Source organism: Labrus mixtus, chromosome 17 (genome assembly GCF_963584025.1).
Source record: "Labrus mixtus chromosome 17, fLabMix1.1, whole genome shotgun sequence".
In the NCBI taxonomy this organism is placed as follows: Eukaryota; Metazoa; Chordata; class Actinopteri; order Labriformes; family Labridae; genus Labrus; species Labrus mixtus.
Window position 1 is genome coordinate 9,907,613 of NC_083628.1, and position 17,181 is coordinate 9,924,793.

The following is a 17,181-nucleotide window of genomic DNA, read 5'->3' on the forward strand; positions in this document are numbered from 1 at the left end:
TCTTGTCCTCACATTCAACCCAAAAACTTTCCATTCACTCATCCTTGAAAAGGTTTAGAGAACTGCAGCGTCAGTAAATTCAATATATTGGCTACACCAACAATATTAGAGATCAAATGAATTTGTCTGCCTCTCTCGACAATCATTTTGACAGCGAGACCAAAGAACTCATCCGTCGTTTCAATTTTTGTTTGCCGCTAACCGTGGACAGCACAATTCAGTGACTGCATGTTTTGGTCTCGCTTTGACTGTAATTATAAATCACTTAGCAGATCAGTTTTGTAGCAAATCATTATGAGGTGATTGTTTGACCCCCAACGCCCGTTTTGGCAATGTTAGTCCAAGGTTAGATGGAGTGTGTTTGTCTGACTGCAGTCCTAACAATAAGCACTCTGTATGCACTGTGTGCTTTTCTACCTCCCCTGCTCCAGGAATGTACACAGAGGCAGTTTAATCTACAAACGGCACACATCCTTCCTGGCACTCATCACATTTTTCTCTGTATGCTGCCAATGTTAATGCTCAACGTGTGTGTTTATGTCACTCTGTGTGTTACGTGTGTGAGTGTGTGTGTGCATGTGTGTGTCTGCCTGTTTGTTTTTGGCAAAAAGAGATGCTGCCTGGTTGCTTGCTTGTGTCTCTCGGGGCTGCCTCAGAGAAATATTGAAGGCTGGTCTATTTTAAATCACTGTTCTTTTGGTGATGTTTTTTGGTCAACGTCCAACTAAACTGTAAGAATCACTGACACAGGAGCAACAGAAAGGGCAGCCATGAGCTCCCGTTACAGACAGTTGACTCGTCAACTTTTTGGTACACAAGGTTCAATATTAGATTGGAAGTAACGAAAAGGACAGTAGTGATTGGAAATATGGATTTTTAAAGGGAACCAGATCTTAATTCTTTGTTCCTGTCCGGGATGTTTTTTCTCAAACCCATCTGTCTATAAACAAAGGGTTTTCTTTTTCTTCTCCAATTTTCCCTCCTTTTCCTCCTTTTTCTGTCTTTTTCTTACTCTTCTAATGTTTGAATTATTGGCAAACAATCTCTGAAGTGCATTACTGCCACCAACTGGACTGGAGGGCAATAAGGGGAATGGATTAAGGCAATTAAATCTGAGCTTTTATTCAAATGTCGGCTCAGAAGTAAGACTCTATTCCCTTCTTTCAGCTTTAAAAAAAGAGGAAGATAATTCTCATGAGTAAGAGCGATGGCATTCAAGAAGCTCTGAGATCTTTCAACGGTCAAACTAAGGGGCATCTGTATTTTAAAAAATAATTCCTTTTTGTTGTGTTCATGGTTTCGGCTTTACAGGATTTCAGATATCAAAAACCAAATCATCTGCTGTTTTGGCATCATGTTTTTTTCTCCATCCTTGCTCAGCTCAGCAGGACTTTGCAACCAACACAAACAGTTCCACCTCAGTTCCCTTTTTCCTGCTGGATCTATCTCACAGATGCTCAAAGAAAGACACGGATCCCCAGAAAACCCACATGTTCATACATTTCTTATATATTTTCTTGTGTTTGTTTTTGTTTTTTTCTCAGGTGAGTTCATCAAGGCTCTGTACGAGTCAGATGAGAACTGTGAGGTGGATCAGTCCAAGTGTTCGTCTGGTGACCTGCCAGAGCATCAGAGTAACCTGAAGATGTGCTGCGAGCTGGCCTTCTGCAAAATCATCAACTCATACTGGTGAATACGAGTCTGATATCACAAACATCTGAACAAATCACTTATTATGTTTAACATGTGATACAAAAAAAGAAGGCAGACTTTTTAGCCTCAAAATATTTTTCTGAAAACTGACTTTAATTTTTAAAAATATCTCAATGAACAATTAAAACAATGCTATTAAAGAGGGCTTCTGTTAGATTGTGCACCTGTTAACAGATGTTTGTAGGTAATAAAGATGTCTGTCATCTTTTGATTTATGCATTTTTAAAGCATCTCTGGAGATCAGGAATTCTCTAAAAAGCCAAATTAGGATTCAAAACTCTTAAAGTCCAAAGTAAAACAAAATTCTCAAATGACTCTCTCCTACTCACAGCGATGCGTGGGAGTAACCTTTAAAAACAACTCTCAGGGGATCACACGATTAATCACATACTCACTTGGCCAATCAGAGACGAGGATTGCATCTTATGAATTTCAATCGATTTATGCAGCGTTTGAACAACCCTCCAATCAGATTCTTTTAAAATATTTAAATTTAAAGTATACAAATCGAGATAAAATGAATTGATATGATGCAGAAATGAAAACAAAGGAAAACCAAAACAGAAGTCTGAATGATATTGTGATTATGATAATTGAGTGTTGCATCGAGAAAGCAGACGATATAAATGTATGGAAAGGTAGCAATCAAAGCAGCGGCAGATTGATTCTTGTTAAAAACCCTTACAAATGCAAATGAGGAGAAATCGGTACAATATCCTTTTTGAATGTTCAAATGAAATGCAAATAAAGACTATGCTTTTCAAAATGATATATTTTTAATTGAGCTAACGTCTTGGTTTGTGCTTTTGTCTTTGTGCTTGTCTTAAGAAATTAATAAATAACTTTTAGTTTTAAAAACGTTAATTTAACAAAATATAGAAAGCTTTCACTCAAGTCCAAAGCACATGAGGGTTTTTTTTTTGTTCCAAAAGACTGAGGGAGTGAACTGACCGATAACCTCTCTCCTGTATTTCTTTATTCACAGCGTCTTTCCTCGAGAACTGAAGGAGGTTTTCGCATCATGGCGTCAAGAATGCAGCAACCGGGGTCGACCGGACATCAGTGAGCGTTTGATCAGCGCCTCTTTGTTCCTGCGGTTTCTCTGTCCAGCCATCATGTCGCCCTCGCTTTTCAATCTGATGCAGGAGTATCCCGACGACCGCACAGCACGCACACTCACGCTCATCGCCAAAGTCACACAAAACCTGGCAAATTTCACAAAGTAAGTGTGCTTGGATTTTACAAAAAAGACTTGGCTGCGCCATTTTTTTCATAATTGAATATATTTCCTTATTCTTGTCCCTGATTTCTCTCTGCTTTCCCTGTTTCTTGTCAGGTTCGGTAACAAGGAGGAGTACATGTCCTTTATGAACCAGTTCCTGGAGCACGAGTGGACCAACATGCAACGCTTTCTTCTTGAAATCTCCAACCCAGAGACAATCTCTAACACAGCGGGCTTTGAGGGCTATATTGACCTCGGCAGGGAACTCTCCACCCTGCACTCCCTCCTCTCTGAGGTGGTTTCCCAGATGGACCAGGTACTGAACGTGGCATACTGCACTACGTTAAGTAGAAGATGATGCATGGATAGAATCAGACATAACGTTAAAGCACATTCAAAGTTAATAAAGTAGACGGCAAACTAAAAGCTTGCAGCAAGAATAAGAGTATTTGACAGTAAGATCAAATAATATCAGACAAAAAAGTTAAAATAGCAAATCCATAGGTAACATCAACATGTAAATACATACAGTGATACAATGATTTCTGGTGAATGTCAATGATTTTTTACAGACGGTCAAATTTGCTTCAGTGCATCATCACAATCTTAAGGATTTGAAACATCATTTGACAACATTAAGAAGTTGTTTATCTTACATGAATCAATAATGTATTATTGCGTTACATAAGCAGTGCACAAGGGAAAAACACTGTGGAGCCTCAGAAGCTGGCGAAGGCTTATTAATGGATTTACAAGGACATTTACATTCGCTCTGGTAGCAGATGGGGAGCTGGCAATAATTAGATAAAGATAAAGGGTGGAATCATGTTTTTTTTTTTTGGGGGGGGGGGGGGGGGGGGTTTAGAGCATCCAGCTTTCTGAGACCTTGTCTTTCAATAATTCACAAATCATAGTGAGTCTTGATTTTCCAGTCCATCAGACCGGCAGGAGAGTTAATTATTTAGAATGTTGTCTGAATAAGAGAGTTGATTGCACGGCCTCCAGAAAAATAACTTGTTCTAAAAAATATGCAAATGTCTAATTCAACAAAACTCTTTGAACGTTAAATGCAATGAATGCCCTGAAGTTGTCCTGAGTGAAATTTATTTTGACTTTAAAACAAAATTATGTGTTTCTCTTCACAGAGTGCAGCCTCCAAGCTCGGCCCTCTCCCCAGAATCCTGCGAGAGGTGAACACAGCTCTGTCCAACCCGTCCAGTATCCAGATGACACCCGGACAGTCTACAGAGCATATGGGCTCACCCCCTGCTGAGGCAGGGTGCAGCATCTCCACTGGCCTACAGAAGATGGTTATAGACAATGACCTTTCAGGGTAAGACATATCTAAGATCTCATCCAGAATGCACACACTAGGTTCATTCATTATTCAGATGACATTGTTTTTGTATATATTTGAATCACTGACTGCAACTGAAGGCGAACAGGCATCAAATATAATGGTGAAAGGGTGTGGCAGTATGATCGAAATATCAGTTGAGATAATGTGAAATGCTTTAAGCTGGTGTTTGAGGGCAGACTCTGTTCAATTTGCGCTGCCAAACACCTCTCTTTTCAGCTGAATGCTTCTGTTTGGTGTGCTGGAATAAATCTGTGGTTTCCCAAACTTTAAGCAGACATTTTTGACAGCAACTCAAAACTACAGACTACAAAACCAAAACACTTTCTGACAACTGAGGAGCACTTTCTGTAAATAAACAACTGACTTTAAGTAGTGCAATCATGCTGCCACGTTGAAGTTTTAGCCGCCTCTTAATCATGCAATTGTTTTATTATGAAGTGTGCTGCTGGCCAGGTCACCCTGAGATCTTGATCTCAATGGATCAAGATCAATGAAATAAAGGTTAAATTAAAATCAAATTCTTAAGGAACATTGACATTACTATGCATAACGAGAGCTTAATGAATGCGTTGTAGGTTCTGTATCTCGATCATCACAGTTAGATTAAAAATGTATTTTAATTTTTTTAACATCAGCCTTAACAATAAATAAGAATCAGTTGATAAAATGATTTGACCAGCTCTAACTGATGTGGCCACTGCTGGCATGGGTATATGCATTAGCAGATATATTTGTGGGAAATAGTTAATAACATATTATTAATACATTTAAGCTCTGTGATTCTGCTCCTTGTCCTCATCTTTAAAGAATACATTTAACTCCTTCCTGTGTATTTAATATGAATTATTTTATTTACTGAGTATTTTTCAGCTCTACTGGTTACCAGTGTTGATGGTTTTAATTGGTTGCTCTTCACTGTACCCTGAGTTTTGACTGATCCTAGGACAACTGTGTTTCCCTGTCAAACAGAATAGGGATGGAATAATCTTCTAAAATGTTGTATTTTATTGTGTAATGGCTGCCTGCTTGGCCAGGTCACTCTTGTTAGTGAAAATTTTTTAACGGGACATTTAGATCTTGTAAGGTAAAATAAGGTGTAAAATAAAACCTACATTATCTTTTTAATTCAATGGGGGAGGGGGGTGTAGGAGGTCAGTTATCACAAATTAACAATCTATTTGGAAAGCGTGAAAAGGTACTTTGTTTCTACAGCATGTTAATGACTTTTTGTCATTAACTCAGTCCCAGGCCACTTCTTGCCCACAGTGCCCTTGTGCTCCAAGCGTTTGCCTCCACCGCCTACGCCAGCTCCACACTCTTGGCATATTTTATTGAGAGTGAAGTCATTTAAGGACAGACTGATTGCAGAACAGGTTGATTTAAGGAAACAGTTCACCACAGAGGCAAAATAAAACACACCTTCAAAGTCATCTTGAGTGTGTTCTCTAGCTAACTACTTCTGCAGAGTGTGAATGTTTGTCATCCGAGGCCTTGACACTGTGAGGGTGTCACCCTCTCTTGTTTACATCAGCCGGATGAAACCTTGTGTACTCTCATGTGGATGAATACACACTCGGACAGCACCGTATCTTGCTTATCTCCTTTCCTCTCGCTCTGTGGCAGCACGATGGCAAGGTGACACTTGGAAAGATTAACATTAAAGCACAGGGGGCCAACAGGAGGAGAAATACATGATTGATAGCCCGACAAACTGTGCCCAATAAACAGCAGTAAACACAAGCAGAGCACAACTGCAGGCAGATGAGATCATGCAGCACATAACAGGAAGATGAGACAGCAGGAGAAAACAGGAAGCGAGTCAGACAGCTGCTATCATTATGCTAAACAGAGGTCCAGAATCAATAGAGCTAATTAAGTGTTGTCCCTATATGACCGGATGTCAGAGTCTGCCCTCTTTAGTTATCACAATAACTGCTCATACTTGACAAATACAGGTCTACATTTGTCTACTTGTGGTTTATCCTCATAAGCCAGCCATGACACTGAACCGGCCTTCAAATGAGCTCACAATTCTCGCCTAATTGCTTCTCATCCACCAACCAACCAGTGGCACAAGGAAAAGCAGACGAAGAGAAAAGCAGACAGTGCCAAGATTGAGGGAGGGAAGAAATTGAGCAGAATGAAGAGAAAGAAGTTAGGAGGGAAGGGTAATGGAACAGAGAGAAAAGGACACAGAAAGAGGGAGGAGACGAGCGTGATGTGAATGATAGAGATTATTGGAAGATAAATCACGCCTGTCAAGGTAATCGTCTTTTGGCAATACAACCTCCATCTGCCATCCAGAGGGAGGGAAGAGAGGGGAGGAGGGAGAAAGCAAATCAGTGCAGTGGACTCATACCACATTATTAATGTTTTTGACTGGTAAAAGTTACCAAATTGAAAACTCGTTTAAGATTTAGTTTGCTGATTGTCATCTTTTCTATGCAAAGAGTATGTAGCTTGTGCCACTGTTACATTAGCTTAGCATTTAAACTATATAAAAGGATGTAACAGCTTCTGACGAGTAGCCCTTGTCTTATGTTAGCGTTCACTCACATATTAATAAATAAATTCAGCTTTTTCAGAGCTGTAGCGAGTGCTGCTGTTAGTAACACAAAGGCAGAGCAATTCATCTAAACACTTGTTGGTAAAATATTTGACTGCTGAAAGTTCAGTGTTAATCAAAAGTACAACTTGATTAAAGTTTAATTTTAGATTCCACTTTTGGTTTGTTTGAATGATAACAGCATTGTTACATCTATTAACATATTTCACATATGCTCTGTCTTCTGTTGTCACACATTCTTTCTCTGCCTGTTGCTTACATAGATGCCTACAGGATTATATTTGCCTATTTAATTGGTCCAAATTTCAGGATTTTTGTTGTTACTCATTCTAATATGCTGAGGTTTTTATTATAACTATTCTTTGTCTTTCTCTTGCAGACTTGTCGACTTCACCCGGTTACCCTCCCCTACCCCAGAAAATAAGGACCTATTCTTTGTGACAAGGAGCTCAGGGATCCAACCTTCCCCAGCACGCAGCTCAAGTTATTCTGAGACCAATGAACCTGACCTGGGCATGTCCAATGGCAGCAAGAGTCTGTCCATGGTGGACCTCCAGGACCCCCGCAGTCTGGAAGGTGGCCAAGGTCCCAGCTCCTCAGATGGCCTGGGTGAAGGCCCAGGATCAGGGGTAGGTTGGTCAGCCAGAATCCCACAGGGTAATATCCCTGGAGGTCCCACCTTGAGGAGGCCCGGGCAGGCCCCCACAACCATGGGCACAGAAAGCACCCCAGGAAGACCCCCCCAGCTACTAGCCCCCCTATCCTTCCAGAACCCAGTCTACCAGATGGCGGCATGCCTGCCTGTGTCCCCTCGCGGTATGACAGACTCTGGTTCAGAGTGCCACAGCTCTGTCAGCTCCCACAGCAACAACGACGACGGACCAGCAGGAGGTAAACACTCCTTCTTGAATCATGGAGGAGGAGGAGGAGGAGGAGGGGGAGGGGGAGGAGGTGGGGGGAGCAGCGGGGACGAGTACACCAGGCGTTCAGGGGAATTTAACCGCAGGCAGCTGTCCCTCACAGAAACACAGCACCAGCCCACCGTCCCCAGACAGAACAGCGCCGGCCCACAGCGGAGGATAGACCAACCCCCGCCTCAGAGCATTACCCGAGGACGTACACCCCCGAATCTCCTCAGTGGACCTTACCCGAGACCCTCCTCTGGCAACATGATGACATCATCACCAGACTGGCCAGGAAGTGGCGCTCGATTACGACAGCAATCCTCCTGCTCGAAAGGTGACAGTCCTGAGACCAAACAGAGGACGCAACACAAACAGGTATGGGACTCGGCTGTGGTGCTCAAGTCTTAAAAAATAAAGTAACTGAGGATGATATTCAGTGTTCAAGAGAGCCAACTATCCATTAACAAATAAAGAAAAAAGGCTCTTATTACACAAAATCCTTTTACCGGTACCTCATATCATGTCAAAAACGACCTTGTGGGTGTACTCTGAAGAGACACTGCACATGGAGCCCTAATGAACTGCAGTCATTGTGCATTTAATTACAGTAATTTGAATACAGGCAGCTCATCACTTCACCACTGTTTTACTGGTAAAGTTTAATAGGCTGAGGATGTGGAGCTATAATTAGCATCGGATTAGCATGCGATATATGTGCACACACAAACAGAAAACGGATCTTGTGAATACAAACAGATACAGTTCATTCATGCTAGGGTCATCTTAACAGACAGAAAGTGTGTCAGTGTGTGTGTGGTCACTGGGGGAGGTTTGCATTTAAAAGCACCAATCCTCCGCTGGTAGATTTATTATTGGCAGGATTATACTGTAGGCTGTGATTACAAACCGTAGTCAATGCTTGCCCAATGATTATGATGACTGGCTGAAGGGGACGTTCCCTGCAAATAACCACAATGCCTTGCCATCCTCTCTGGAATAGCCTTCAATGTTGTTTCAATATTGGCTGACTCTCTGATGGCACCAAACCTTTAATTTGATTTATATGTTAGGGGAGCTCAACGCAGGCATTTATTATCAGTGGTTATCCATCAAGGGCCTTTAAGCCTCTAAATTAAGATGGTGACAAAAGTATTCCAAGTCCATTTATTTTATGAAATCCTCAGGAAACACATTGAAGGAGACCCCTGATTTCAAAGGTGATGAGGTACAGACACCAATAGAGTACATACAAGTCAAACCAAGCAGTTACAATAAAACCAACAGAGAAGGCTAGGGGTTAAACATAAAAGAGAGCACATGGATGAAACAGGAAAAGTCATAATATTAAGAAGTAAAAGAGCAAGGATTAAAATGACTTTAATATTGTCCTTAAAGTGGCTCTAAGGATTTTTTTGTCAGTAGCTTCAACACAAAATATGTAATGGGGAGATTCCCATGAAGTTTCATACATGAATAGAGGATGAATCTGAACAGGTTTTTGTGATCTGCTGACACTTTTCATTAGCAGGTACAGTTTTACAGTTTTCTGGCAAACATCTCAACACTTAATCCCACTGTGCAGGCATTTTTGACTCCTTTGATTTTATCCTACTAACTTTGGTGATCCCCTGACCCTTCCCCCAGCGATAGCAGCAGGTGATGGGTATGCTTTGAGTTTGCCATACAAAGGGATGTTGCAACATTTTTTGTAGATATTTTTTGTTCAAAATCTGATAAAATTTGATGAATTTGGTTCTGTAGCTCTGTTGAGGGCAATAAATATTATTCCAAGTTACCATCCTAAAGAATTTACTCTCATATTTTTGTTAAAACAGCAAAACCTTGGTGTCTCTATATATATTCCAGTTTTTTTTTTTAAAAGCCCTCAATGCAAATGAGTGTGTTGAGCTATAAAAACATCCTACATGTTTTCTCATGTACTGAAAAAGCCCAAAGCAACACTCTCTCATCTGTCCATCTGGAAACTGGGAGATAGAAACACACATACATCTTTAATGCTAGTATCTTTCTCCAGGCTGATTGGAATTCCACTTATCTAATTTTACAGTATTTACACTCCTTGCAGCTAGTAGGCTGAATGAATACACACACACACACACACACACACACACACACACACACACACACATACACACGTTAGGTCGGTGCTTTGAAGTGTGTGCTCTGGTGTTTGTGTGAGCTTGAAAAAAGGAGTGTGTATCCATTCCACCTGCTGCTTTCAGTCCAGATGAGTTGAGTGCATTTCAAGCTTGTTTCTGTGCTGTTATTGCTACCTGCCCCCAGCCCCCCCCTCCCCCCTCCCTCTCCTGTCACTTGCACTCAGCTCATGTATGTGCGTTTGTGTGTGTGTGTGCGTGTTTGTTTGTGTGTGTGTGTGTGTGTGTGTGTGTGTTGTGTTGGTTTCACTAGGCCCCCTCCCCAGTGAACCCCAGTGCGCTGGACCGCACAGCAGCCTGGCTTTTGAATATGAATGTGCAGTATTTAGACCATGAGGGGATGGAGCCCGAGTCACTGAGAAACAGAGAGGATCTGACTCAGGTGGAGAAGGTAACCTGCCTCCTCATCCGACCTTTAACCAAACCCCCCTCCCCCCCCCCCCCCCCCACTCCCCTTTCACACACCACCTCAACCTTCAGCCCTGATACTCCCACTTAACTCCCCCTCCTCTCTTTACCTCTCATTAGTTCCCACATTCACCTTCCTTCTTAAAACATCCCTTCTTACAATAAATAACCTGTGTTAATTCCTACTTTGCCCTTTTCTAGCATTAAAGTCAGAGGTTACTTAAACCTTCCCAAATGGCCTCTTAAAGTCATCATAGTTTAGAATTAAATTAATTACGGTAAATATGATAGATTGTGTGCCTGACTAGCACTTCAATTGGCTTAGGACATCAAGATTATTATTGATATTTTATCTAATGATTAGCTTGTGAATAAATAGTATGGTTACAATGTTGGTCTGTAAAGAGGGATGAAGACAATTATTTCAATTGAGTTGTCTTGTTTCATTCGAGCAAAATGTAACTACAAGATAATCAGTTTACTCTCATGAACTAAAAGCATCAAAACCTCACATTTGGATCTTTATTTTTTTTTATATTTAAAAAAGAAAAGAAAAAGATTGAACAGGTTAATTGAAAATGAAACTAATCCCAGCTGAATAATCTGTTCAATAATAATTTTGAAGACTTCTGCAGTAAATACACAGAATAAAGCAGGCTAATGTTTAAAAACCAAACTTAGGATGAGCAGTTGCTCTGCAGAGGCTGATTTACATATCTGTTAGGATTCCTTACTGGTTTGTTTTTCATGATGTTTCTTTATTAATCAAATCCTCCAGACAGATCTCTGCCTCTCTACAACAAATAGAGCCAGTAATTAAAACCGATAAGAAAAACAGAATGAAGCTTTTCCTAATCAACAATCGTGTTTTTCTTTATGCTCCTTGGCTGAGCTTCCGTTAGTTGTTTCTTACTTTTGATCAACTTTGTTTCCATCTGGACTTCCACATGTCTGATAACTAACTGGGAGTAATTCAAATGTCCATTCTGCAGACTTAAAACCAAAAGCTGGCTTTTGTTGCATCTTTTTCTGTTTGGCAGGATGGTAGATCTACCGTCAGCAAGTTCAAAATATCTATTTTTATTATTATTCTTATGATGGACAAACATTTCATTTTGATCCTCCAAGATGGTTTTATAACGCAGCCCTAACTGCACTTAATGTATTAAGCCAATTGTCAATATTGTACTCAGTCCAAAACCCAAAGAAGATGTGAAAAAAACAACTCTCATATCTCAGACAAAAATAAAGAATAAGTTGTGAGCATTTCATGTGCAGCGAGACTTAGCCTTCAAAAGTTTAGCTTGTGTAGTTTGAACCTTCCTGCCCCGCCACTATAACTTTCCCTCCTCTTTCTTTCCAACTTCGGAATGAATTTAATAGCCCAAAGCCTGTGTGTGTATGTGTGTGTATGCACATGCAGTACATCCACACAGCCATGTTGCAGCTTGTGTGTGCTTGCTTCTATGTGAGACACAGAAAAAGAGGTTTTTTGCTGCTTCCTCTGCCTGCGTTTCTGCTTCTCTTCTCAACAACCTTTACAACCATTCACCCTCTGCTTCGCTTGCATGCTTTGATTGGCTGCCACTTACTCTCCCCCTGCTTTTTTTCTTTTTTCTTTTTCCATCCATAATGAGTACAAACCTGTCATCCTAACATAGCTCACACTTTATGGAAGCCAGCAGCCCGAGCAGGGAGAGCAACCAAAGAAGGCAATAACTTCAGTCCTAACAAAGAAGCCACAGACACCTTAAAATAGCCGAGCAGCAACAAGAGGAGGATTGGGAAAACACAGCGAAAACACAGGCTGCAGCTAATGATCCAGACGGTCCCAACAGAACAGACCGCCTTTTCATACATTGAAAATGCATTTAGTGTATTCAGTGATGGAGAAAATAGAATAGAAAATATAAGTCCATACACCTCTTGAGTTAGCATCAGTGCATGAAACAAAAGTTATAATAAAGCAGGTCATTTGCTGAAATGAAGAAACATTATCACAATCATAATAAGATTTATATAAAAAAATAATAATAATAATTTGCAATAGCATAGACTATGTGAGTGCAAGTGTTTGATTACATGTTTAAGTGTGTGAGGTCTGAATGGTGCCAGGAAACTTGATTTCCACGTCTAAATCAGCATTCAGTACAAGATGAGTCTTACTGTCGCTACTCTATTCTTATTGGTTTATAAGGTGTAAATAAATATGACGATATCAATAAATTCTCATTCCGCCAATGACTTAGCGGTTATGTCACGCGCCCCATGTACAGAGGCTTTAGTCCTCGTCACAGCGGCTGTGGGCCTGAATACGACCTCGGCCTCGACCTTTGCTGAATGTTATCTCCCAACATTTCCTTTTTCTCTAAGTCTGTCCTATCCAATAAAGGCAAAAAGGCCCCGAGACCCTGATTTCAAAAACTAAATACATAAAGAATCAATGGTCAAGGTCATGTCAATAACAAATACATTGAAAATAAATCAAAATGGTACATTCAGTTCTTGTATCATAATTCTAGACCATCTGTATCATTCATGGAATGACCAACCTGCTGATTTCATGATACACACACTCATTCCTATGTGGTTAGATACCAGACAAGTCTATTCTCATGGTTAACAGAATCCACACGTCTTTCATAGATGTTGGATCCATGACTAAAGGGAGTTTCATGGTGTTCTCACAATCGTACATATTGGGTGAACAAATGTTTAACTCAAAAATAAACAAATACTGCTAATATAGTTTTTATGACAAAAATCTTTTTTTAGAAACATCTAGATTGTAATTACAGTGAAACCCTCCCCCACTGACACAACTGTGTCTCATGTGACCAGTGTTCTGTTAGACATCTTACCCACTTAAACTTCATTAGCTGTAACAATGCACTAGTTCACATCCTCTGTGTTTTCCAACCGTCGATTGTAACATATTAAATAATCAAAATCCAGATGTGTTGCTTATATATTTACTTTAATAAAAAATTTTTTTAAAAAAGACAGAGATTAAAAAAATAATAATTATCTTGTCTTAGTGAACAAAATATCTCTAAAGCAAGGCAAAGGGTTCTATATCAGCAAAATAGTTATTACACTAGATAATTCGACACAGCTGAAATAGTCGATGAGACGTGATCATGTTAGGCTAAAAATAATGATTATGTTTCACTGCAGCAGCTTGATTCAAAAGGAGAAAAGGAAGAGGGGACATCTGTGTAATTCTGAAACTCTTGTCAAGGGTTTCTATATTTCTGTCAGAGCAGGATTTGTCCCGCTGACAGGAAAAGACACGAGGGCTACAGAGTCGATGTATTGTGCGTCTGACTGACACGACAAAGGCACTCACAGATACAGTAGATGTCATTCTTTCTCAGGGGATGTGGTGACAAGAGCAGAGGGATATTAGAAGAGCAGAGAGAGGTTAGGGGGGGCGATAAGAATGATCTATTTGAGGTCATCACTATTCCTGCTAGGAAGAGAGAGGGCTGATGGGAAAAATGTCACAGTGGTCGGCTATAGAGTGACATGGGGAAATAAGCAGAAGGCCACAAGGGAAGAGAAATGATCCCAGCAGCATCCTCGCTGTGTGTAAATAAAAGTGATCATTCACAGAAATACAATATTAAGATAGAAAACTGGTCATTTACGTTTTTATTAACGCAGACACTAACATGTATATACGAAAGGATTTCATGATAGATGCTTTTTTAGGGAAGTCATTTTACTTTTTGCCTTTTTCATGGAGGAGTTTTGTCCGGATTTGATTCAGAAAGATGAAGAAACATCGGTTAGGATTGATCTCAAAGAGATGTAGCATTTCTCTGTTGAGCTTTTTCACTGATAAAGCAGTGGTTTAATCAAACAGCAGACTTATTATACCAATGTACAATGATCTGTTAACACCTTTTAGCCATGCTAGAACTGCTGCCGGGGGATAGAAACGTTGGTGGGCCGATCTTTTCATGTTAGCTAGACTGAAATATCTCACTACTATTGGATGGATTGCCGTGAAATGAATTGCAAACATCCGTTTTCCCATGATGATGAATTGTTATAAATTTGGCAATCCTTAAGAAAGTATCTCGAAAACATTCGGTTGTATAAATGTATCAGTTCAGTAACTATCCTCTGCAGATGCATGCAATACTCCAACCTAATATACACTAAACACATTAAAAACTTCACCTTCTCAATGTCAGCATGTTGACATGGCTTTTAATCATGATTTCAATGTTTAGTTCAGAGCCACAGGACAGCCTCAGAGAGCTGCTGGTGTGACTGTAGATCAGTATTCCTGTTTCCTTGTCTGTCCTTCACGCTGACATGTCCTCCTGTGACAGGCTGGCCAAACACTGTAGCCCTCATTGTTTGAAGCAATGTGTTTTTCTGTCCGAGAGAGATTTGATTCCCTCGATGGTTTCCCCCTCCTCACCTGAAGAAAACTCTTTCTAAATCCTCTCTGAGGTCCAGCAAGAGGTCAGGGAGAGATTTTCAGGGCTTATCTCACGGAGTAGACTCCCACTTCAGTGGTTGCATGCCTCCCTCTTCACCTCCACTTGTCCTCATTTATCCTAAACGTCCTTACGTTTTTTTTTTCTCACCTTCTTTTCTCTGCCTGTTTAACTTCTCAACAGGTCATTGGTTTCAGAGCCAAATGGTTGAATAAGGACTTTCCCTTGTTGCTGAAAGGCTCACTTTGTTAGTAGGAGTGTTTTATTGGAAAGAAACAATTATAATTTGATTTATAAGCAAAAAAGATATGAGAGAAACAGTCTAAAAGGGCAGCTATACAGGTCTCATATGGAAGGGTAATCATGTAAATGAACCATGTAATTCAATGACAAGGACTTTTCTGGATAGATATTACACTCAGCCTCAGAAACAACAGAAAATAATCTCAGGCTTGATTGAGAGATTTCCTTTCCTTCGTGTCATTTATGTAAATGAAGTGATCAGGGTGTATGATGATAATGGCGGCAGCAATCGTCTTCATCTCTCCGTGCTTCTTTGATCAGTACCAGCAGGAGATTGCCATGCTGCAGGAGAAGCTGCGGTCGTCCGTGCAGAAGCTGGAGGAGTACGAGGCCCGTCTGAAGGGTCAGGACGAACAGGCCCAGAAAGTTCTGATGGAGTACCAGGCCCGGTTGGAGGAGTCAGAGGAGCGCCTGCGCAGACAGCAGGACGACAAAGACCTCCAGATGAAGGGCATCATCAGCAGGTAGGACGAAGACGAGACGAAGAGGAAGGAGCTGTTGTGTTGACATCTAGAAGGCCTGAGAAAATGAAGCCAATGCTAATGTTCCGTGATTGGCCACTTGGTGCCGGCTCCAAAAGCCAGCTATTCCTCATTAGGCCTCATATTAAAATGCCAAACTTAGCCATTATTAAAATGGTGCATTTCAAAACTCTCGTATAAATTGTATTAAGGCTTAAGGATTTTAATAATTAGGAAATTGTTGCTTTGAGCGACAGGTTGTAGCTGCTACTTGTCTGTTTGCTGTCATCTCAGCTAAATCAGTCATTGAACTTGACCTCTGGGCCCGGTTTGTGTTAGTGCCGTTCAAAGATATTTGATGGAATTCTAGGACCTATAGTGTGGCTTTCTATGCTGTGTACTATAATACTGTGCTGTCCAAGAGGTCTCTGTTTTTTTTTTTGGTGAGTGAAATTCTATGATTTCAGATGCTATGTTAGCACCAATAAGCTAGTTCCTGTTCTGGACATACCTGGATTAATATTCCCTCCAGTATTTCTCAGACATTGATTTATATATACGATTAGAATAGCGTTCTAGTTCATTTGAAAGCTAATGAATTAGCCACATGCACAGACTGTATAGCTTTGATAACTGTACATTTGCTAACCTCCCGCTCCTTTTTTTCCCTCCAGGTTAATGTCGGTGGAAGAGGAGCTGAAGAAGGACCACTCAGACATGCAGGCAGTGGTCGACTCTAAACAGAAGATCATCGACGCACAGGTCAGCTTGATCTTGTCGAGTATAAATGACTGACATATGGTCCTTTAGATACATTCTGTGTTGGTGTGTTTCCATTTGTATGTGCTGCCACTTGTGTCCTCTGCTCGAGAAGCAGAGGGTCACTGAGATACACCGACATGTTTAATTCATAGCTGTCTCAGCTCTGGCATTGACAAGCTTGAATGGCTGAGAAGTATTTCTCAGCTCACTCCCACTCTCTGTCTCTCTTATAAAACATACATCTACACATTTGTGTTCTGGTTGTCTGTCACCTTGAAGCTCTTCTATAATCCATGTGGCTCTTATTCATATAGAACTGTGTTTGAAAGAGATTGCTTTAGAGCTCTGAATGCATTGAATTCTGAATGTTGATGTATTGAAGATAGTCATACATTAGGCAGATGAGGATTGTGTGGGTATAACAGTTCCCATGAAGAATTAAACACAGCTGGAGCGTCTTCTTTGGATTCCATTTGTTCGACAGAACACACAATTTGTGCATCTTTGGAGATGAATGCGATTGAATGCAAAGAACAGTGAAAGAAAACGACTTTGCTGCAACATGAGATGTACACAAACCCCGACACAAACATGCATTTGTGATTAATAGCCATCACGCCTAAACTAATAAGACTTAGCATCTGCAAACAGAGGTTACGGCAAAGCAATAAGTTGTCTCCCTCAGTAAACAGGCGAAGGGAATTTAAACCAAAAAAAGCTCATTATCAAGACGGGAAGGAAAGCCTGCTGCTGAGGCTCAGCCCACTTTATACATCAACACAGCTGGTCTCATACAAAAGTCGCCCTAACAATACAAATCTACACATTCATTTGGGGCGGCAGTAGCATA

The 17,181-nt window shown here is 40.6% G+C and overlaps 1 protein-coding gene across 9 annotated transcripts in view; it reads left to right on the forward strand.

The window, feature by feature from the left end:
• Positions 1-17,181, forward strand: part of dab2ipb (DAB2 interacting protein b) — a 132,779-nt gene that overhangs the window by 110,000 nt on the left and 5,598 nt on the right. For 8 of the 9 annotated variants that reach the window (XM_061060797.1, XM_061060798.1, XM_061060800.1 and 5 more), the window contains 8 exons: positions 1,545-1,689; positions 2,699-2,935; positions 3,050-3,251; positions 4,081-4,268; positions 7,241-8,141; positions 10,197-10,334; positions 15,370-15,572; positions 16,244-16,331. In XM_061060797.1, the coding sequence (XP_060916780.1) occupies positions 1,545-1,689; positions 2,699-2,935; positions 3,050-3,251; positions 4,081-4,268; positions 7,241-8,141; positions 10,197-10,334; positions 15,370-15,572; positions 16,244-16,331 (2,102 nt within the window). The remainder of the gene's footprint in view (positions 1-1,544; positions 1,690-2,698; positions 2,936-3,049; positions 3,252-4,080; positions 4,269-7,240; positions 8,142-10,196; positions 10,335-15,369; positions 15,573-16,243; positions 16,332-17,181) is intronic. The other variant, XM_061060799.1, reaches the window with a different exon arrangement.